Here is a 23,609-nt window from a genome sequence, read left to right as displayed (position 1 = left end):
TAGCTTTGCCGTTGTCAGCCGTCACATGGATTCCCACACTTGTAATGACTTTACAAATGACTTGTACTTTGTTATTTCTAGGGATTATCTGCTCAGTGGAAGACATTTTCAAAGTCCTTCACATTTCAGTTGAATTCATCTCTAGGCCCAGACTTTTTTTTTGGCTGCACTGCACAGCATGTGGGATCAGATCCCTGACCACAGATCAAACCCATGCCCCCCGGCAGTGGGAGTGCAGATTCCTAACCGCTGAACCACCAGGGAAATCCCTAGGCCCAGACTTTCTCTACTACTACCACGTGGGATGGAGGTGCTGAACTCACTTTTCTTCATAAATGTTATATAGGGTCCAAGGTTAATGACTTGGTCCAGTATGAAAACACAAGCTCCACACAGAACAATGTGAAAATGCACCAAAGACTCAGAAAGAAAATAAGGACAGCCACAGTTCACAGTAAGTAAACAGTTCTAACGTCGTAGGAGGTGGAAGAACATGCCTAGTACTTCCTTTGGGAAAACAAGCAAAAGGAAAAAAAACACTAGTAAAGCCTTGAGAGACTAAGGCCACACAGGTGAGGAGGACTGTCCCCCTCCAGCGCCACTGAGAGGTGGCTCAGCAGGCCAGCGGTACAGGGGAAGGGCAGCCATGCCTTGGGGCCCTGGGCTCCAGGAGAGCACTGTCTTCCTAGGGAAGGTGAGTTCCGCTTCCTTCAGACGCCCCCAGGAACGGGAATGTCAGGCAGCTGTGTGTGAAAGCCAGAACCCAGTTTCAGGACCTGGCCTTCTAGATAAAAAGAAGTCGGGTGCTGGTATGTCTAGCCTGTATTCTGGATGAAGCTCTGTGTACATACCTGTCTCAAGGGGGCTCCAGCATTCTGTCCCAGACTCCTAGCAACCCCTTGCTTCGCGTTGTAATGTGGCCCCAGAGACCTCAGCCGTTTGTCCTGATGCAAGGCGGCTTTCTTCCTGAGAAGTGTGTATCACAGCCCTGCTGGGCTCTAGACTCAAAAGACAACAGTAGAAGGAAGCCGGCCCTGGTTGAGGAGTAAAGGACAGACCAACCACAACTTTAAATCAGTTTATTGACACTAACACAACACACTTGCCTCCCTGACACCCCCGCCCCCCTCACCCAATCTAGATCTCTCCCCCTTCCTTCCTCCTTAGAATGAGCTGTTCAGTGAAAACAGAAAAGGGCAGGCCACTTCCACACGCTCAGTCCCACGACAGCCCCGTAGAACAGGTTTCAGGCACTACTCAGAGCCTGTTAGGGAGTGGGGGCAGTTAGCACTAGACTCAGCCAGGCAGAGACATCCAGTCCCTAACAGCAAGTTCCCCCACAACCCCCAGGCCCTGAGTCGCTATTCCTCTTCCTCTCTGCTGTTTGTGACCCTAGGAAGGAGACACCTTGGGGCCTAGGCCTGCAGCCCAGAGCAAGAACTCCTGGCCATAATCTGAGAATTGGAGTTTGGCTAGTGTTTTTTTAAGACCCAGGCACCCCCAAAATAAAGCCCTGGTGGTAGGAGTAACTTCAATGCCCCTATTTTAAATGCACTGATAACAAACAGATTAAGCCAGCTTAACCAAATGCCAGAATAACACTAAACTGTAAAGGAGGGGTCAGACCTGCTTTCTCCAGGCCAGATACAAATGCACAGAGAGAAGCCCAGGTGGAGTGTCAAAAAACAATAGAAGGACACTGCCCAGGGGCTGAAAAGCCTATACTCCAGAGTCCCCTGGGTGACAGGAAGCAAGGAAAGAAAATACACAAGTCTTAAAAACCAAAAAAGAAAGCCCAACAGCAGGGTAACCTGAGCCCGACAGTGCTGTCCCCAGCCCTCCAGGCCTGGCCCCTGGACGCAGACAGTCCCTCCCCTCTAGGCAATGTCCTCCCCTAGGCTAGATAGAGCACATCACACAGCGCAGTTTAAAAAGCTTCTAATGCCAGTTCATAAACATCTTCATTTACTATTGGTGATTACATGTGAATAATATGTTTATACTGTTCTTTATGGAAAACAATTTCAACAAGTCAACTCCGAGAACACAATAGGCAACCCTCACCCCGAGCCCCTCAGCGTCCTTCCCTGGACAGCAAGAAGCCCCCTCCTCTGTCTCAGGGCTGCCTAACTTCCCTGCTTCCCCCACTGTGGCTCTTGGGCAAAGCATCCTCTTTGACCATTAGTCCTCATCGGACAAGTTCTGGTCCAGGGGGTAAACCATGAACATCACATCTGGTCGAGAGGGGACACAGGGATGGCCTGGACGCACAATCTCAAAGCCCAAGAAGCTGAAGGTCTTCAGGAGTGGAGCTGCAGAAAGAGGTGTAAAAAAAGATTCTGATAAGAAACAAAGTTAGGCTAAATCAAGGGAAAACCCAAAACAAAGACGAAATAAATGCACTGGCCTTTCCTAAATTTGGACACAACCAATCCCATGATTTCCTAGGATTTATATGTCAAACTCGGGAGCCCCACCCTCAGTAGGAGCCCCCCTTTCCTCTCCTCAGCCTGGTCTCAAGCTGCTCAGCCCCTCACCTCTGTCTTCCCGGCCCTTCCTGAAGCAGATGAAGACGTAGTTCACTTTCATCTTCTCTTCAGCAAACTCTAGCAGTGCTAACAATCTGCAGGAAGCAAAGAAACCACTCAAGCCCACTGCCACCTGTGGACTTCACCCCGTCCCTCGATACCCCCTGCTCCCAAGGCTTTTCTGAGGCTTACAGTCAGCACTGTAAATAGGGAAGCTTCAAGGAGAACTTCCTATTTCAAGACCTCAGGAGCCCTGAGTTCAAAAAAAAAAATAAATAAACCACAATCACTTAAGAAAACTGTTACAGAATTCTCTCTTCCAGGAGTAAAGGTTCTTCATCTGAAGTTAATACTGCTACTGCTAAGTCACTTCAGTTGTGTCCGACTCTGTGCGACCCCATAGACTGCAGCCTACCAGGCTCCCCCGTCCCTGGGATTCTCCAGGCAAGAACACTGGAGTGGGTTGCCATTTCCTTCTCCAACTTAATGCAATTTACAAGAAAGTATGGGGCCTAGGAAGAGAACCCAGTTTCTCAGGGCCCTCCAAAGTTGCCAAGTCTGATGGTGACCACCTGCTGCAGAGAGGAACTCTGGGCCCTACCACCACCTAAAAGGACTTCAAGAGGCTGGAGCCACTCTCGAGAACACCATCCTCAGGACTGCTGCTTGGAGGGCCTTGCCCAATCCAATGAAATTGCACTGCTTCTTTGAGCTTCTGGCCGTTTAAACCACACCGTTATATGACTAGAATTTGGTTAATGTGGTAATGATCTGATTTCATTATCACAGGCCCATTTTACTGGCTAAAACTAACCTTTAAAAAAATGGTACATACTTGGGCAGCTGAGAGCTAGGGGAGAAGGCTGGCCATCTGCTGCCCCCAGGAAGCACATGCCCTTCTCTGGAGCGGGCTTCCAGCCCTTGCCCAGCACTTGCTCCTTACCCTTCTTTGCTCCCATCAGCTAATAATCCATCTGGAATTTCTACAAACAGGCTCTGGCTGGACAGGACTGCATCCCAGGAAGAGACCTTCACCTCGGTGACCTCATACTGGAAGTGGACGATGTGAGGCTTTCCATCATTCACAGGGAGGTCCTGGGTCACAGTGAGCTTCTCGTCCTGGGAGGAGATCAGGTCAGAGGACCAGGTCACTACTGCTTCTGGCCACATAAAAGGCTCCCCAACCTAGGTGGTGCTGGAGCCCTCCTGGGCCAACCTCAGGGTAGCATGTGACAGGGCACACTGGAACATCAGAGCAACATGCTGCCTAAAGGGAGGATCCCTCACTGGGTGGCTAAATGCCAGCATGACTGGAAGGGGATATTTACCAAGAGCCCACTGTCAAGTACTGTACAAGGTACTTTCCCATTTTTCCATCACTACAACAAGCACTTGAGGTAGGCATCAGCATCCCCACTTTAAACCTAAGACACCAGGGGCCCAGTAAAATTAAGTACCTGACTCAAGACTCCACAGTGAGTAAACGGCAGAGCTGAGATTCAAATGGGGTCTCCCCAACTGAAAGCCATGCTTGTCCCCCCAATATTGTGTTATTTCCCTTCCCTCTGAAACAGAATCATCAGAAACAAATGAGGATGTTCCTGAGGCTCAGCTGGGGCACAGGTCAACCCAAGCTGGCTCTGGGTGACTGCAGAGTCCATGTTGTCACCCCTGCCACTGTCTCAAGAGCCCAGGACTCAGCTGCCCTGCCACCCCTCAATGCCAGTCCCAGGGAGATGCTAAACCAACCTCTGGGCTCACAGATTAAAAGACAGCAAATGTCCCAGCCCAGACCAATCTCAGAACAGACTCCCAGGGTTCTCAACAGCTACTGGGCTGTGCCCTGAGCTGCCAGGGTGACCCTCTCATTACCACCCCCCACCCTGCAACATGTGGTACCCCATACCCTTGGTATAGACAAAGGGAAAAGCCCTCCTGGCTCTTGGCATTTCTCAGGAGGAAATGAAGAACTGCACTAGCAAGAGCATGTGCATTCCTCCACTCACCAGCCCCCCTCCCCCTAGCTGTGCCCCCTCACTCAGGACCCAGAGCCAGCACTTGCTGACCTAGGCTGAGAAGACAGGGCGTCCGCTTGGTACTCCCCAAAAGCTTCCCAGCAGCCTCAGTTCAAAGTCTTCCCCAGTTCCACTACTGGCCTAAGACTCAGAAGACGAAAGAAAACCATCGCTGCCCTTAAGCAGCCACTCGGCAGTGTCTGAGGAGGACACTGCTCCAAGCCTTCCATCCCACAGTCCCCTTACCTTATATATTAGAGCTGAGAGAGAAGGATCCCTGCCGCCCCCTCGCCCACCGGGGATCTTCGACAGTGGGTGAGGGGCATCAGGAGCACCACAGAGGCCCCGGAACAATGTGCCTGCAGCACTGGAGCTGGGGACAGTTACTCAAAGGCAAAATACTACTGCAAGAGATAAAGACAGTGAGACAGTAATCAAAGTCCTGAAGATTTAACTCAGCATTCACCCACCCCTGCCCTGGTTCTCCCGCAACTGCCCCAGTCCTTCCCGCTACAGCTCTCAGAACTCCTCCTTCAAGGCAAACCCACCGTCCTACAGAGGCACAGAGAGGCTCGGAGGGCTCAGGGTCAGGCCAAAGGAGCCCCCGTCAAACATCAAACAAATCTCCATGACACAGGCAGACCCTTAGGAGGAACCAGATGCTGGCTCGCCTGCTAGGCAGAGAGCCCCAGACCCCCAGCAGCCCATCTCCTCACCCCAAGTGTCTCAACAACCTGTGTGACAGAATCACAAAGCCTCCACAATCGCCTCAGGGTGGAGAGGCATATGGGGCGTAGAAAGTCACAGGGGCTAGCACCATTGTCCCTGAGGAACTCCCAAGGCCACGTCTCCAATGATGGCGTCCCCAACCTGAATAATGGAACTAAACAAGAAATCACCCAAATCCCTCTAGGGTTAAGAACTGAATCAAATCCCGGGATCTGGCTCCTGGAGAGGAGATGCACCACAGTACAGAGTTGTTATGGTATCTGAGTTAGTCCCCAGCGTACCACCAAAAGCAGAGTTGCCCTTCTTTGCTGGAATCTGACCTCGGCATGCATGGCAGTTCAGGTAATACCAGCGTGGTCAGAAGGGACACTCAAGTGAATGTATATTGCCAGCGTGGGAGTCGCTGTGAGGAATTATATACATGCTGGGACCTGGGTAAGGAAGCCAATCATCAGCTGGGCCTCAGAGGGTGAATGGCTCCGAAAGAAGCCCCGTCGCCTTCAGGTATGTGCCCTTCCTGGCTACCACGATTTTCAGGTGGACCCAACAGAGCTCCAGAGCTACTCAACTGCCTCCTTTGAATCCAATTTACTGGCTCTTTCGGCTGAGATATGGCTCACTCCACAGGCGAAGGGCAAGTGAAGCAAGCAAAGAGGAACACTGTCTGTACATGTAACACCATGACTCAGCAACAGGCCTGGCCCTGGCATAGCGGCCGAAGGCAGCCGTAACATATAGGGGAGGGTGCGGCAGCGGGGTGCTGGGGCCAGATCATCCACTGTGCACATCTCTTCCCAACCAAAGTTGTGTTTAGTGACAGCGTGTTGGTAGCTTGAATCAGCCATAGGGCGAATATTTTAAACCACAGAAATCAGCATATACCATAAACCATGGACTTTGTTCCCTGAAAACCCTTTGTAAAATAATGAGGCACCATTCTTTGCTTTTGATGGCACAGCGTCATCTGGATTCTTTGCTTAGGCTCAGAGTGACAACTAAAACTCGTACCTAACATGGAACAATAACCACAGACACAGTCCCCTGAGACCCTCAGTACTAAGAGGCCTATATAGGCATTCCAGCTGAGCCAGGAAGACCCAAAGCATCACCGCTGTAGCTCGGCTCCTCTGTTCTCTCAAGGATTTCAGCCAGGGGCCTGAAATTACACTTGGAAATTTTGCTGGGAGATGAAGTGGGCCCAGAGGAGCATCAACACTTGGGGATCAACCACATGACCACCTCGTGCCTCCTCTGGAGAGCCTCAGGACATCCTCATCTCCCTCAGGAGGCCTCAACCAACAGCTACTAGCAGAAGGGGCATGACAGAGGACTGTGCTGTTTTCAAGATCAGGGCCTGTTTTCTCCTAGGGACAATAAGTTGTTAAAATCCTCACCTTTCAGTGTGTTAAGGGATAGAAAAAGAGAGTGTCCAGGCCAGAAGAAAAGAAAACAAAGGTGGGAGTTTCCCCAAGCAAAGGCACACACCCACCCCTCATGCAATGGGTCCCTCCCCATTCCCTGGGAACCACCTTCAGGCCTCAGTGGAGGTTCCTGCAGGAGCACCAGGTCGGCTGGGCCACTGGAGAAAGCTGACTCGCTTGTTCCGGTCAGTAGGGCTAGCCAGGGACTGAGGGTAGATAGCTGAGATGTAGACTTGTATATCAGGATAACTGCAGGGGTTCACAAAGTAACCAGATCGCCAAGGCCCTACCAGTTCTAAAATTCTGGTGCTAGCTCACTTCCAGAACAATTATCCCTCAGTGCTCTCTAAATGGGAGAGCTTCTTTCAACCTCGGCCTGCATTCCAACCACCACCTTTTTTCTGAACAATTTTCACTTGCAAATAGCAGAAGTGATGGGGCCAACCCACTGAAAAGAATAAGATGGGTTTTCTCTTTTTTAGATCCAGAAGCCCCTCTGTCTTCCTAGAAATAAACCCTAGGGCCTGCCCCGCATCCAGCACTCATCTATGAGCTCGTAGTCATATAACATCTATGAGCTGATGTCATGATCTCACTCCTCCTTCAAATAAAATGCAAGACGTCTATTCCATGGTAACAAATCATTTACTTTCCCATTCACACAAGGATTCTGGGAACTTTCCTCCCCAACAAAGTCTGCACAGAAAGCAACTGTGTATGTGTGCCTGCGTGCGAGTTGGGGGTGGAAGGGTGTTTCAGGTCCCCACCCTGAGATCCAGCTCCAGTTCCCTACAAGAAACAGCTGGGGTTTGGGATAAGCTTAGTAGCTAGCAGTTCACAATTGTTACGTTAATCGCCCATCATATTAGATCTGTTTTTAGTTACTTGCTGTGTAAATGCCAAACTGCTCTCTCTCTCAAAAAAAAAAAAAAAAAAAAAAAACAACCTGACATGAAAAGGGAAAGGATATGGGTACATATGTTGTGGCTAAAATAATTAAGGGGTATAAAATTGCCCAGCAACGGCCTTCTCATATCAGCTTTAGGGTTCAAAATATTGTGGCAAAATATGCCACCAACCTTAACAGGAATGTGAATCCTGGAGGAACTTAAGCACAAAAGAAAGTGGCTTTTAAACCCAAGTCTCCCTGTCACAGATCCAAATCAGGTGAGGTTTCACATTCAGTTTAGTCTTGTTTCTACTGGCGCCAATGCCCAGCTTTCTCCTTTCCTTCCCCATATCCTGCTTACTCCACTTGGGGGCAGACATGGTTTAATCTCTACCACCGAAGGATGATTTAAGAAGCTCAGTCTAGAGGCTGAAAAGATCAGACTGATTAAGGAGAATCAAATGTGTCAGACTGGAACTCAAACATCCAGCTGGGCTGGTCCTGCTTTTGGAGAAGAAAAAAAAGACCACACTGGAAATGAAGGTGTCAGGTATTCAAGTCAATTCGGAAGAGAGATGGGAGATTAGAGCCAAGCCAATCTGTTGGTGCTTTTATTTTCTCAGTTGTTATCAGACATGTCCTTGGAAACACTCCTCAGGATACATATGAATGCTACCGACTTATCACATCCTGCTGCCTCTAATTTAAAGCATTCTGTGAAACTGCTGTCCAAAATGTCCTCAGCAGGTTATAATTTCATACGCCAGCTACAGACAGGCAGCGTATGCTAGATGTATTCCTGGGGAACGCTGCTAGTAAACTGACTTTTTATAATTCAAATCCTATTTTTAAATCTCTAGGATGCTTACTATTTAAAGGAAGTAACCTAAAATCTCTTCAGAAAATAAAAAGATTTCCTGCTAAAGAATCACTTCCCGTTGATGTTATGTCAGTTTTGATTTTCCCATTTAGTTTGCTCAAAGAGAGCACAGTCTGCTACACAGAGTAGAGATTTATATAAAAGTAATTCTATGGCTAGTTTCTATTCAGCTACATTCAACAAATACTTGAATTCACATTCTCCTTGATATACTTTCCATCATGTTTCACTTTAATCAGTGGCCTAAGCTTATCAGGTCTATACCCTCTCTGATTTCCATTCCCTGATAGAGGGTCAGATGGCCTTGGTACTACAGACTTTGTGGTATCAATCAAAAAGACATAAAAAACCACATTCCCAAGCATTCTGCATTCAATCCCCTCTTTCAGCCTCTTCTGACCCATTCCTGTCTCAGCCCTGCCTCACAGAACTCTCTCTCTAGGGGGCCCTGACTACCCTTCACACAGGCTGCTTTTACTCTGAGATGGTCTCTGATGACTAATCCCTATGCAGCAAAGAGAGACCAATTCAGGGTTGCCATCGCACTGAGTTAAAGAGAAATAGGAAGGAAGGTGGGAGGAGAATGGCCACCTTCAGTCTAATGTGAGCACAGAAGCTGATTTCCAGCTGCCAATTCCTTTCCCATATGAGAAAGGGGCCTGGTCAGATGCCAGGCATAAGTCATCTCACTAGGGCTGTTATGTGTGCCAAAGGGAGTCTACTTGCTAAGCACGATTATAAAGAAAATGACATCACCACTCTGAATCACAGACTGAAAGCAACACTGGGTTCTGGTTGATTTTCCACAAGAAACACACTTATGGTGGCAGTTAGAATATCTATGTCTCTGAGATTTACTTATCGCGTTACACAGCTGATACTGCTGGACTTTCCGCCAAAGGCAGGCAAAACTACGTATGCTGCCTGAGGAGGGGAGATGGCTAGGTGACCATGCTTCCAAACAGGATCTTAATTTTGCATTTCAGATACATCAATTTAGTTTGTATAGTAAGCTCATCACCCAGTTCCAGCCTCTCTTCCCAGGATAGAATTACTTCATTGTTTGTACACTATCAAAGGCCTGGGGCATTTTCTTGAGGCTTATTTTATACAAAGCATTTTACTCTGCTGCTGCTAACCAGAAACAACCTATTTTGTTCACTTCAAGTAACAAAATTCTTGCTAACCTACGTGGCCATTTCTGGTCTATAGATTTCAATTAGGCTTCATAGCCTTCTAAATCATGGTATCAACTTGAATCAACACTGTGTACTGTTTCAAAAAGGGATGAATTACTTTTTTTTTCTAGAAATACACATATATAACATTCCTCTACCGCATACTTCAGTCCCCATTTTTTATATTTCTGAGTTGCTCTGAGGCTAAATTTGGATTTCTTGGCAATGTGAGGAATTACTATTATTAGTCCACACAGCTTTCTAAAGCATACCTCCAATTTGGGGGGATTCCTGACTATGCTAGGAGTGTGTGTGTCTCTCTCTCTGTGGGGATGACCTTGAAGGCACATCAAAGGAAAACTTGCTCTCCCTACCACTCCACACCCAACAAGTCACAGTGCCAATAAATAAGGAATAATCAAAACTAAATTCTTGGTGGGAGAGACAGAAATCCCATTACTCAGGGAACCATTCAGTGAAGATGCTCAGTCACTAGGATGTGCCCTTGTACCCTGGCTGCACCACCACCCCGAAAAACCACCTGTGGAACCAAAAGCTGCTCCTCAAAGCCCATCAGACACAGACTGATTATAAGGCTATGAAGCCAGGGCAAGCTCTTCTCCACACACTGTACTGTCGAAAGGTACTAAGCAAGCCCTAGACAGACACTTCCTGCCCCCACAATCCAGGGAGAGAAAGATCCATGAAGCTTGATTTACCTGGATTACCTGTTGCTCAAAAACCATAATAAAAGTTCTTGTACTAGTGTCTTCTTCCCTCCCCCACCATTAGGAATTGTGATATTTTGGAGGTACTGATCAGAACAAAACTGGAAAGGAAGAGCCTTGTTTTCAAAACATACTGCAGGCTCCTCTGTGACCGTTTCTTCCAGGAAACCAAGCCTCCACCTCTTGAGTATTTGACTGAAGCCAGCGAAGCTCCAAAGCCCATCCCCCACCCAATGGGCGCTCAACCATTGCTCGCCCTTCTGTGGACAGAAAACATCAACACACTGACTGGGAAGAACATCCGGATCTTAATCCAAATCCTTAGTTAGAGCTCTACCAGGATTCCTTTTAGAAAGTTAGGCGCAGGCCAGAGGAGGCTCAGAAACATGCTATAGAAACAGGACTGCCATAACTCAAAGAAACCAGACACCCTGCACACACCACCCCACCCCCAGGCCAAAGTGGAGGAGCCTGATCCAAGGCCCTGCTCCTGCCCAGGCCTCGCAGGCCAGCTGGCTCCTCCCTCCACCTGCCTCTCACACAGCCAAGCCCCTCAAATTACCAACACACTAAGCAAGGGTTCTCTGGAGACAAGCAAGCCTGTTTTGCCACTTAGGAGTTTGGAAGAAATCTTCAAAGTTAAATGAACCCAACCCTCTCTTTTTGTAACATGTAAGCACATTGGCAAAGCCAGGACTGGAACTCACAGTGGGCAAAGACCCTTATAAACTGGTCCCAAGTGCTCAACTCTCAGGGCTCAGGCTGCAAATGACTTGGCACCTAGACCAGTTCAGTCTGGAGGACTCTAGAGAAGGCCTGCTGAGACCGCACCACCACTTTCCAAATCCCACTGCAGAGACAAGAACCTAAGACTAGAAAAGAAAAACCCATCTCACAAAGCCCTGGGATTTCTGGCAGGTTCCTTAGCTTCCCTCCGCCCCTGCACTTCATCATGCCCTCTCATACCTGGGTTCTATCCTCAGCATACACAGCCTTCCTTACCACAAGCAACATCTTTTGCATCCAGCACCACCCAAGTACATATCCATCTCCACCTCCTCAGCTCCAGAGGACTGGTTTAGAGAAAACGAAATAAGGGACTGCAGAGGAAGATGGACATCGAGAGTCTTGGAAAAGGGAAACAGCACCAGAATGGGGCTGTAGGTAAAGAGGGCTTGAGAGATCGGGGTACTGGATCAAACAGGACCATTACAAACCAGGAAATGAGTGAACTTTCTTTCTGGATGTAGGGAACAAGGATGTGGGAGCTAGTTAAGAGTCTAAGAATTAGAAGAAAGTGGCTAATGGCTGAGAACTGAGTAACAAGGTAGAATTTAAGAGGCTGCTGCAGATATCTTGCATATCTCTGGAGAAATCTTGGAATAGTTCTGGAGAGTTCCTGGGAGAGAAGGACTAAGAAATCCCTGAAGATGACAATACCCTTTTCCTCGGAGAAAGGAACCCACTTAAGGAATATGATGGGAAGGGTCTTCTCAGGGGAGGGGACAGGAGGCAGTGTTTCTCAACCCTGGGTGCCCATTAGAGAGCTTCAAATATATGCTAATACCAGGCCCCACCCTAGGCTAATTACACAAGCTCTTTGAAGGGTGGGGGCCAAGGGATTGATTTTTCACATGTACACCTAGGGTTGAGAAACACCGAGATGCAAAAAAAAAAAGAAAAAAGCTGAAAACTCAGATGGAATATTTAAGGATGGGGCTGCTAAAGGAATGGGAAATACCAAGTTAGAGACCACTTTTGGTGAGAAGGGAACCGAAGTGTGAGAGAAACCTTGAGTGGTAGTTAAGAGCTCTGTGTGAAGAAAAGCAATAGGGAGGGCTACGTTTTTAAGAGGAACTAAAATCCATTTCTAGACAGACCATGGCACAACTTAAGGATGATCTGCAGGGAATGAGTCCGCTTGCAAAACAATGAGGCTCAAGAGAGAGGCAGAAGCCAGAAGGCCAAATCTGGAGACAAAGGGCCTGGTGTGGGGAACTAATGAGCTTCAAGCTCTTTCTGGAGGGGGCAGCAACAAGTCTTGGGAAACAATGAGGAAGAGAATTAGAACACAGTTTGTAAATATAAAAGCCATCTTGATGTATAAGCAGCTGGGGTTAAAAATCATGGGGAATTAGGAAACAATTTCACAGAAGAGTTTGGGGGAGAAATATGGGGTATGCTGGAAGGAGAGATGCATGACGAGGGCTGCTTTGGAGAAAAAGAGAAGTAGAGAAAGGAAAACTGAATAATGAACTCTGCCGAGTGTCCCAGGGGGAGGTACATATGAAGCAACTTTAGAAAACTACTGGTGCTCAGTGTCAGAAAGATGTGCAGCCTTTCTCTACAATGACTGGGGGAAAGCTGGGGTTAGGTTTTGAGGGAGAAAACTTGCAAAGGCCCAGTGAACAGAGTATGAGGACTAATTTGAAAGTACTGGAGGTACAGGTAAAGAGGGCAGGTCTTCAACAGAAGCTGAATGGGCTGAGTTCTGTGATCTAATATTCTAGAAATGGGGTTCAGTTGGGATGGGAGGATTAAGAGCAGTCATGAGAGAAAGTGTTTAAGGGGTAGGAGTGTTTAGCAGAGTGTTAGGGGGAACGGCATTAGGGGAACAGGATGGCGGACAGGAGTCAAGCCCAAAGTGAGAAATAAAAAAAGATGATGTTGTGAGACAGGGGGAAAGGGGCCTAATTGGGGAAAGGGGTGTCTAAGGAGGACGGGAGAGAAAAGATGAAGCTGGAGTGAGGGACCAAGGGGAGGGCCAAGCATCACTGTAAAGACTATTAGGCCTGGGGTGGGGGGGGGGGGGTGGTTGGCGGGGGGGCGGGTGGTGAGGGTGACAGGTGGGGATAATGGGTCCAGTTGAGAACTGAAGGACGGACGGAGCCAGACCGGGGCCAGGGGGAGGGGGGCGGGGGGAGGAGCAGCGATAAAAGCAGCATCTGGTGGGAAGGTGCAGTTGAAATAAGGGAAGGGATTCAAAGGGGAAGATGGAAACAATTTGGGAAATGGGCCGCCGTTCGGCGGGGCTGAAGGCAAATATGGACAGGACTGAAAGATTGGGTCCCGGTCCGTGGGGGCTTTACGCCGCGATGAGGGGGATGGGCTGGGCTGGAGGGAGGGAGACTGAAGGACGGAAGAAGGCCCAGTTGCGGGGCTGCGGCTCGGACTGGGTAGCTGAAGTAGGGAAAGGACCCAGTGGGGGCCGGCTGGGGCCTTGTAGAAGGGACGAAAACCGGCTGGGTTGTTGGGGAGGAGGCCCTCTGGAGCAGACGAGGGGAGGATGGGGGCGGGGAGCCTGGACCGGGCCGTTACCTGTCCTGGGTGTTTATCATCCTCGGCGGCTCTGCTCAGGGTGGGAGGAGGCGGCGCAGGGAGTGGGTAGGTGGATGAGTGGGTGGGTGTGGGGTCGCGCGCGCGGGGCCGATCTCTGCGGGCTAAGTCCCTGTCAGGCCGCGGGCCCAGAGCCCTCCTCCTGCCTCAGCGAGCGCCTGCCTCCAACTGACCCTCCCCGGCCGCCGCCGACGCCGCCGCAACCGCCCCGCCCCCGAGTGCCTCATCTGCATAGCCCCACCCCAGCGCCGCGCGGTGTCCTGGGAAACTGGGGCCCACAACAAAGGGCAAAGCACCGCCCCGCCTCCACGCAGGCGCACCAGGGGTCGGTAGGGGCGGGACCCGGTAGCGGAGGGGGCCAAGCCGGGGGGAGCGTCCAGACGGAAAGCAGCTTGCGGGGTTGGTGCTGGACCTGGCGGAGTCGTGGCGGTGGTGGTGGTCTAGAGCCCGGAGCGAAATGTTGAGTTTCAAGCGGCGTTTCCCGAGCATTGGTCCTGGTCTCTAGCCCTTGTTTGCATGGGGCTGGGCTGGGCTGTGTCATTTGTAGGCCCCAGGAGGATATTTTATTAACCGAAATCGTAAATCTAGGAGTACTACACATGTATTAGTGCCATTTAAGACTAAGCCCAAGCCCACAAATCCGTTATCTCAGTTCATACGCAGATCAATAACCTCAGCTATCACCTGAGATCAAGAATCTCCGCACCTTACAGACAGGTCTCAAGGGCAACGGTCAAAGCTTAACATTGACTGAGGTCATCTGAAGTTTAATGGCCTTGGGTCAGGATCGCAGTCACCTGACAGCAGTAGTGGAAGGAACCAACGCTGACTTGTTTAGAAAAGCTTCGCATCACAATCATGCAAGGTTACTAGTTAACAGTCACTGTCCCTGCTGAACCTTATCCCAGATCAGTGCCAACAGGTTACAGTCACCGGTGCACAGAACCCTCAGATCACAGTGACTGCGGGCCACAATCACAGACACTTCAGTAGTCATCAGAGCTTCTGACTCTGACTCTGTCAACCCAGACTACAAACAAGAGCGGTCACATTATCTCAGATCACAATGGGCAGCTATCACCTCAAATCCCGTTCATTCATTTATTCAACTGATAAATTACTGAGCAGCTACTTACTCTATGTTCCTGGCATGTGCTGGAGTCCAAGAATACTCAATGATCAACTAGGCAAAGTTTCTGCCTTGGATGTCACAATCTGATCAGAGGGACATAGGCAGGCCATCATAATATGAGGTAAGTGCTCAGTCTGAGGGAGGCCACAGAGAAAGTTACTAGGGAATTAGAGACGTCTTCAAAGAAAGGGTGATCACAATCACTCCAGATCAAAGGTTACTATGACCCCCAGTTGACAGTAGCCTCAAGTCACAAATGTTCCACCTTAGAGCCATTTAGGACACTATAACTCTTCTTCACAAAAACATGCTTATGGTTTTTAGATGATGGGAATTCAGGGATGGAAGTGATGGAAGATGAACTAAGGTTTTTACAGCAAAAACTGAAGTGGTAAACCAGAACTGCCCAGATTATCACTAGATATTAAGCACAACTAGTCCCTCAGGGTCCCATACTCAGCTCATTTTAGATCCTCTACCTCGTCCCCATGATTATGCCTACCTGCTTTTCTACGTTCAAGCCAGGTATGTTCTTAGTGCACAACAGAACCGAACAATTAAATCCAGCCCTGACCTACCCATCTCATAGTCCCAGAGACCCGGGCAATCCTCCTGCTCCCTAAAGAAGCTGGGGTAGTTTACTTCTGCCAACCCGTCACTGGATAAGTAACCCCTTGACCTAAAGGACTATTTTTGACCAACCAGCAGATAGTAACTCACTATGTCAATAATAGCCACCATTTATCAAGTATCATACTACTAAAGCGCTAATTTTTATAACAGCTGCCCACTCCCATTTTACACATGAAATGAGATTTTGCCAACTATCCAGGCGAGTTCATTTTTCTGCTCTAATTCAAAGCTAGTAAGTAGTGGAGTTAGAATTTGGACCCAGAGTTGCCTATCCTGTGCTTTGTTTTCACGTTGTGAAGGAATGAGAAGGGATCTGTCACAACTTGCCGCTTGAAGGAGTGACCACCTTGATGTCTGCCTGAACAGCAAGTAAAAAACTCATAAAAAACAGGGAGCCACCTTCCTCTAATCTGTACTGTCAGATATGTCAGCCATTAGCCACACATGGCTATTTAAACTTAATTAAAATGAAACAGAGTTAAAAATTCAGTTCCTCAGTCCCAGTAGCCACATTTCATGTGCTTCACAGCCACATGTGGCACATTGTTACAGCACTGATCTTGCAGATTTTCCATCCTCGCAAAGTTCCAGAGAGCCCTGTATCCCATCCTTCCCTAACCCTATTTACAGCAGCCATCATCACAGATTCCAGCCCCATCGCATTCATCTATCATCACCCCATCCTCACATCCGCTCCCCTCTCTCTGCCCCAGATCACATTTCCCAGCCCCTGCCTTACGATACGCTACCTTCACCTCTTCACCTTACCTGAAACCTGGCTCTGTCCTGCTTCTTTAGCAGCCCTCTCAGGGGAATGCTATTTTCTTCTCAGTCTTGTGTACCTCAGGGTCAGGAAGAGGGTAGGCCTGTTTCTCTTTCACCCCCAATGCCATTCTTAAACCCCTCCCTCCTACAGCACTTCCTGTCCTTCTTACTAAACCCCAGTTCCTTGGAAGCTTCACTCTCTGGACATAACCATTTTGGTTGATATCATCAATCAACTTGTCGGTCGATGCCCCTCATTTAGTTCCTGGCTCACTGCCTCTCTGCCCTCAATTTTGTTATATTTGGACAACTCAACATCGCTGTGAATGGCCTCTCCAACATCCTCCTCTCATTTCCTTGACCTCCTCATCTCCAGAGCTATTTCCCACAGTCCACAGCAGCTGCCCACTCCTGCACTCACACCCTCAACTTTTTCACCCAGAACCACACCACTTCCAATATGTAGACTCTCTGACCACAACCTTTTCCTTAATTAAGCCTTCCTCAACAATTCATGAGCTCGGATCCCTTGACCTTACTTATTTCTCGCTATTCAATGGCACCCCATTCCAGTACTCTTGCCTGGAAAATCCCATGGACGGAGGAGCCTGGTAGGCTGCAGTCCATGGGGTTGCTAAGAGTCAGACACAACTGAGCGACTTCACTTTCACTTTTCACTTTTCACTTTCATGCATTGGAGGAGGAAATGGCAACCCACTCCAGTGTTCTAGCCTGGAGAATCCCAGGGACCGCGGGGCCTGGTGGGCTGCCATCTATGGGGTCACACAGAGCCAGACACAACTGAAGCGACTTAGCAGCAGCATGAGCCCCAGTTGCCACATTTCTCATTCTCTAGCTCAATTTCCATCATCCCTCACTGTAAACCCTCTCTCACCCTGTCTCCTCTGAGAAGGAAATGGCAACCCACTCCAGTGTTCTTGCCTGGAGAATCCCAGGGACAGAAGAGCCTGCTGGGCTGCCGTCTACTGGGTCACACACAGTCGGACACGACTAAAGCAACTTAGCAGCAGCAGCAGCAAAACTCTTACTCTGGATCAACCCACCATTTGCCTTTCCAGTGCTTTTGCTGGAGCAAAATCACACTGCCAGGTAGACTATTTTCACTTCACAAATCCAAACCTCAAACGAGCTCTCAATACTGCCTGGGACTTCCTACTACATTTCTCCAATTTTTCCATTCTCTAAGATGAATTGTATACCTATTCTCCCTCTACAAAACCTCTTCGCCTCTTATTTTAGCTGATGGCCTAACCTCTTTTTTTTTCCCCCAGTTTTATTGAGCTATAATGGACATATAACCTTGTATTAGACTTTGGTGTACAATAGGATGATTGGATATGTATAAATATATACATAAGGGACTTCCCTGGCGGTCCAGTGGTCAAGACTCCATGATTAAAATGCAGGGGACCTGGGTTCAATCCCTGGTCAGAGAATTAGAATCCCACATGGTGTGCAGTGCAGCCAAAAAAAAAAAAACACCCAAAAGAGGGTCACATATACATTGCTGTATTTAAAATGGATAACCAACAGGGATCTACAGTATAGCACATGGAACTCTGCTCAATGTTATGTGCCAACCTGGATGTGAGAGGGGTTTGGAGGAGAAAGGATACATGTATTTGTATGGCAGAGTCCCTTCACTGTTTACCTGAAACTATCACAACACTGTTAATCATCTATCAGATCAGATCAGTCGCTCAGTTGTGTCCGACTCTTTGCGACCCCATGAATCCCAGCACACCAGGCCTCCCTGTCCATCACCAACTCCCGGAGTTCACTCACACTCACATCCATCGAGTCAGTGATGTCATCCAGCCATCTCATCCTCTGTTGTCCCCTTCTCCTCCTGCCCCCAATCCCTCCCAGCATCAGAGTCTTTTCCAATGAGTCAACTCTTCGCATGAGGTGGCCAAAGTACTGGAGTTTCAGCTTTAGCATCATTCCTTCCAAAGAAATCCCAGGGCTGATCTCCTTCAGAATGGACTGGTTGGATCTCCTTGCAGTCCAAGGGACTCTCAAGAGTCTTCTCCAACACCACAGTTCAAAACCATCCATTCTTCGGCGCTCAGCCTTCTTCACAGTCCAACTCTCACATCCATACATGACCACAGGAAAAACCATAGCCTTGACTAGACAAACCTTTGTTGGCAAAGTAATGTCTCTGCTTTTGAGTATGCTATCTAGGTTGGTCATAACTTTCCTTCCAAGGAGTAAGCATCTTTTAATTTCATGGCTGCAGTCACCATCTGCAGTGATTTTGGAGCCCAGAAAAATAAAGTCTGACACTGTTTCCACTGTTTCCACCGTTTCCCCATCTATTTCCCATGAAGTGATGGGACGGGATGCCATGATCTTTGTTTTCTGAATGTTGAGCTTTAAGCCAACTTTTTCACTCTCCACTTTCACTTTCATCAAGAGGCTTTTGAGTTCCTCTTCACTTTCTGCCATAAGGGTGGTGTCATCTGCATATCTGAGGTTACTGATATTTCTCCCGGCAATCTTGATTCCAACTTGTGTTTCTTCCAGTCCAGCGCTTCTCATGATGTACTCTGCATATAAGTTAAATAAACAGGGTGACAATATACAGCCTTGACGTACTCCTTTTCCTATTTGGAACCAGTCTGTTGTTCCATGTCCAGTTCTAACTGTTGCTTCCTGACCTGCATACACATTTCTCAAGAGGCAGATCAGGTGGTCTGGTATTCCCATCTCTTTCAGAGTTTTCCACAGTTTATTGTGATCCACACAAAGGCTTTGGCATAGTCAATAAAGCAGAAATAGATGTTTTTCTGGAAGTCTCTTGCTTTTTCCATGATCCAGCAGATGTTGGCAATTTGATCTCTGGTTCCTCTGCCTTTTCTAAAACCAGCTTTGAACATCAGGAAGTTCACGGTTCACGTATTGCTGAAGCCTGGCTTGGAGAATTTTGAGCACTATTTTACTAGCGTGTGAGATGAGTGCAATTGTGCGGTAGTTTGAGCATTCTTTGGCATTGCCTTTCTTTGGGATCGGAATGAAAACTGATCTTTTCCAGTCCTGTGGCCACTGCTGAGTTTTCCAAATTTGCTGGCATATTGAATGCAGCACTTTCACAGCATCATCTTTCAGGATTTGGAATAGCTCAACTGGAATTCTATCACCTCCACTAGCTTTGTTCGTAGTGATGCTTTCTAAGGCCCACTTGACTTCACATTCCAGGATGTCTGGCTCTAGGTCAGTGATCACACCATCGTGATTATCTGGGTCGTGAAGATCTTTTTTGTGCAGTTCTTCTGTGTATTCTTCCCATCTCTTCTTAATATCTTCTGCTTCTGTTAATCATCTATACCCCAATGCAAAAATAAAAATTTAAAGTTTTGGGGGAAAAAACCCAAAACAAACAAAAAAAATGTGTGTGTATACACATCTCCTTAACCTCTTATGTTACTGAGGAAATAGAAGCAAAGAACTCCCTCTCATTCCTAATACAGCCTGCAAAGCTATCTGCTTCTCCACCCACTGTATCCCCTTCTAGTGCCCCCTCCCTTACAAAATACCAGCCAGTCCCTCCACAGGAGCTATGGAAACCATCCTCTCTCCCCTTTTCAAAGACCTGGCTCAAACAATCTAATTTCACCTTTCCACACACAAACACACTCTCCAATCCTTAAAAAAATAACAACACAGCCATTCCAGAAAACAGTTTGGCAGTTTCTTAGGAAACTAGCCATGCAACTGTCGGGTGACCCAGAAATTGCACTCCTGGGCATTTATCCCAGAGAAACGAAAACTTATGTTCACGTAAAAACCTGTATGTTCCTAGCAGCTTTATTCATAATAGCCAAAACAAATCAGCTCAGATGTCCTTCAGCAGCTGAATGGTTAAACAAACTGGTACATCCAAACTGTGGAATATAATTCAGCAATAAAAAGGACTGAACTATTGATTGGTACATGAAACAACTTGGATGACTCTCCTAGGAATTAGGCCAATTTCAAAAAGGTCACATATGGTATTATTCCATTTATATAACCTTTTGAAATGACAAAAACGTTAGAAATAGAAAACAGATTAGTGGTTGCTAGGGGTTTGGGATGGGTGGAGGAAGGCGGGAGGAAGTGGGTGTGATTACACAAGGGCAACACTGGTGGGTCCCGGTGGTGATGGAACTGTTCAGCATCTGATAGTGGTGGTGGAAACATGAACCTACCCAGGGGCTCAAACTGTATAGAATCAAACATCCAGCACATGCAAATAGGGACAGGAAAAACTGGGATAACCTGAATGAGATAGGTAGACTGCATGAATGTTGATATTCTGATTATGTGGTAGGTTTTGCAATATGTTGCCACTGGGACGAATTGGACAAAGTGTATAAGTGCATAATATTTCTTACAACTCCATATGAGTCTACAATTATCTCCAGCAAATATTCAAATAAAAGTTTATATATATATATATATATATATATATATATATAATGTGGTAAGTTTGCATTCTTGTGATAAGGTTATATACATGTATAAATACATGTGATAAGGTAATTACATATATATAAATATAACAAAAAATGTATTTAACAACAACAACAAAAGCTATGAATTAGGTTACAGGGCAGAGTATTCTAGTCCCTAGGAATTGCTCTTGCAAGTATGAGAGTGACAAACTCAAAGGAAAAAAAGTAAGTAAGGAGAAAATAGAAGAGGCAAAAAGGAGGCTAGACGGGTGATCAGTGGGCCTTCGTGTCTGTAGGATCTCATTCAAGAAGGCCATGTGGTTGATATCACTTATATGTGGAATTTAAAATGCGACACAAATAAACATATCTGCAAGATAGAAACAGACTCACAAATGTAGAGAGCAGACTCGTGGGGCCAAGGGAGAGGGAATGAGTAGGAGTTGGGGATTAGCACATGCAGGCTATTACATATAGGATGGATGAGCAACAAGGTCCTATTATATAGCACAGGGAACTGTATTCAATATACTGTGATAAATCACAATGGAAAAGAATATGAAAAACACTTGGCTGAAGAAATTAACACTGTATATCAATTATACTTCAATAAAATTTTAAAAAATAAAGCTATGTGCCATGTGGCTTCAACAAATATGAGCTTGGCCACTGCCTGGCCGTATGATTTTGGACAAGGCAGGTGGCTACTGAGGGCCTGTCTCCTCCTCAGTGAAAAAGAGGGGCCATGGCACTTCCCCTCCAAGCCTGCCATGGGATTAAATAAAATAGTATGTGGGGGGACTTCTCTGGTGGTCCACTGCTTAAGACTCTGCACTTGCAATGCTGGGGACATGGGTTTAATCCCTAGTTGGGGAACTTAGATCCCACATGCCAGGTGGCACAGACGATAGATTAAAAATATAGTGTATGTGGAAACACCTAGCCCAGGGTCTCAAGATGTTCCATAAATATAAATTCAGTCCCACTTCTCTCCATATAAAAATCTCTCCAGAGAAGATCTGATAAAAACTAATTTATAATGATAAAATTCATGAATGCTAATTGATGCTCAAAAGGAAAGTGAGAAAGAAATTATAGGAATTTCTTTGACCATCATTGACCACCTCTAGAGAATTCAAAGGAACCAACTCATTTTCTGAAAACTGGTAAAGGGAGAGAATAAAGTCAAGCATTTAACTTGCCTTTCTTATCAGAACTGTATTTCAGGTTAACAAAATGATTGATGGAAGACGATTCTGAAAACTGTTAAGAAACAAGCATTCAACCTGATTTTCTTTACAAACATGCTTCAAGACAAACAATTAGGTGATAAAATGAAGAAGGAATAATAGAGTATCACCATTTTGTAAACCCTTAATGAGATCATGTGGAGAAGGAAATGGCAAACCATTCCAGTATTCTTGCCTGGAGAATCCCATGGACGGAGAGTCCCATGGACAGAGAATCCTGGCGGGCTGCAGTCCATGGGGTCACAAAGCGTTGGAAACGACTGAGTGAAACGAGGAGAAGGAATGCGATCATGATCACCAATAGCTCTTAATATGACAAAGGAAGCATATGAATGAAGGTTATATGCCTCCTGATGAAAGGATGCATCACCACCTATGAAGTAGTTTTGAAAAAAAAAAAAAAACTTGAACCTGAATCAGAGCAAGCCTTTATATCTAACTATGTGCTGAGTCGCTTAGTCACATCCAACTCTTTGTGACCCCATGGACTATACCCCACCAGGCTCCTCGGTCCAGGAGCCTGGGATTCTCCCGGCAAGAGCACTGGATTATATCTAACTACAGTTTACAGTTCCGTAAAAGGAGACAAAGGAACTTGTCGAATGGCATCATAGGACTGTTAAATGCAATCAGCAAAATCCCAAATGTTGGAAATTTCTAAAGGACAGAAATTTCTACTTTTTCATCAGAAAATAAAAGGAGAAATCTGTAGATTAAAATTGACTTAAGAGATTTATCCATCAAACGCAATAATCAATGACCCTTTTTATATGGTGATTCAAATAATCCAACTGTTTAAAATACACACACACACACACACACACACACCCACCCCCCTGACAGTGCACCCTGCAGGGAATTCAGGAATGAGAAAAACAGGATACTGGCCCTAGACAGTTGAGATGCATATCTAAGAAATGATTTCAATGAGCCCAGACTCTTGCATCTTCTCATACATGGAAAAGCGCTAAAATAATGAATTTGAGATACGTGATTTCTTTTGTGATTAGCAGTAATCTTTTGACATTCAACTATATGGTTTGGTTTTGTTTTCCAGCAAAACTCCTATATATCCTGGCTCCTTTCTTATGCCTTTGGGAACGGTTTCTCAGAGCTGCCTCAAAGATTGGCTCCGAGGCGATAGTCCTTAGTAAGGTTCCCAAATAAAACACAATTAGAAACTTTTAGGTTACAACAGCAATTGTGACCATAATTAACAATACTGTGGTACATATATTTGAAAGTTGCTAAGAAAGAGTTCTCATCACAAGAAAATAAAATCTTAATTATGGTGGTGATAGATGTTAATGTATCCTGGTAATCATTTCCCAGTATATGCATGTATCAAATCATTATGTTGTACTAAAACTAATACATGAAGTAAAATTGAAAGTGTTAGTCACTCAATCGTGTCCGACTCTCTGAGACCCCTGGACTGTAGCCTGCCAGGCTCCTCTGTCCATGGAATTCTCCAGGCAAGAATACTGGAGTGGGTAGCCACTCCCTTCTCCAGGGGATCTTCCTGACCCAGAGATTGAACACAGGTCTCCTGCATTGCAGGTGGATTCTTTACCATCTGAGCCATATGTCAATTATGTCTCAATTTTTAAAAATTAGATTTTTTATGTCTGATAATTGTATTTTTTTAAAAAAAGAACCATGTGT

The 23,609-nt window shown here is 46.7% G+C and overlaps 1 protein-coding gene across 2 annotated transcripts; it reads right to left on the bottom strand.

Annotated features, from left to right (window-relative positions):
• Positions 1-799: 799 nt before the first annotated feature.
• OAZ2 (ornithine decarboxylase antizyme 2) lies at positions 800-13,911 on the bottom strand. Of its 2 annotated transcripts, none has more exon segments than NM_001172576.2 (5): positions 800-2,312; positions 2,538-2,623; positions 3,472-3,647; positions 4,790-4,947; positions 13,687-13,911. In NM_001172576.2, coding segments are annotated over 5 exon segments (570 nt in total). In that variant the 5' UTR covers positions 13,707-13,911; the 3' UTR covers positions 800-2,181.
• Positions 13,912-23,609: the final 9,698 nt, after the last annotated feature.

Source organism: Bos taurus, chromosome 10 (genome assembly GCF_002263795.3).
Source record: "Bos taurus isolate L1 Dominette 01449 registration number 42190680 breed Hereford chromosome 10, ARS-UCD2.0, whole genome shotgun sequence".
NCBI lineage: Eukaryota > Metazoa > Chordata > Mammalia > Artiodactyla > Bovidae > Bos > Bos taurus.
The sequence above is the reverse complement of the archived record's forward strand: the minus strand, read 5'-3'. Positions and strand labels throughout refer to the sequence as shown.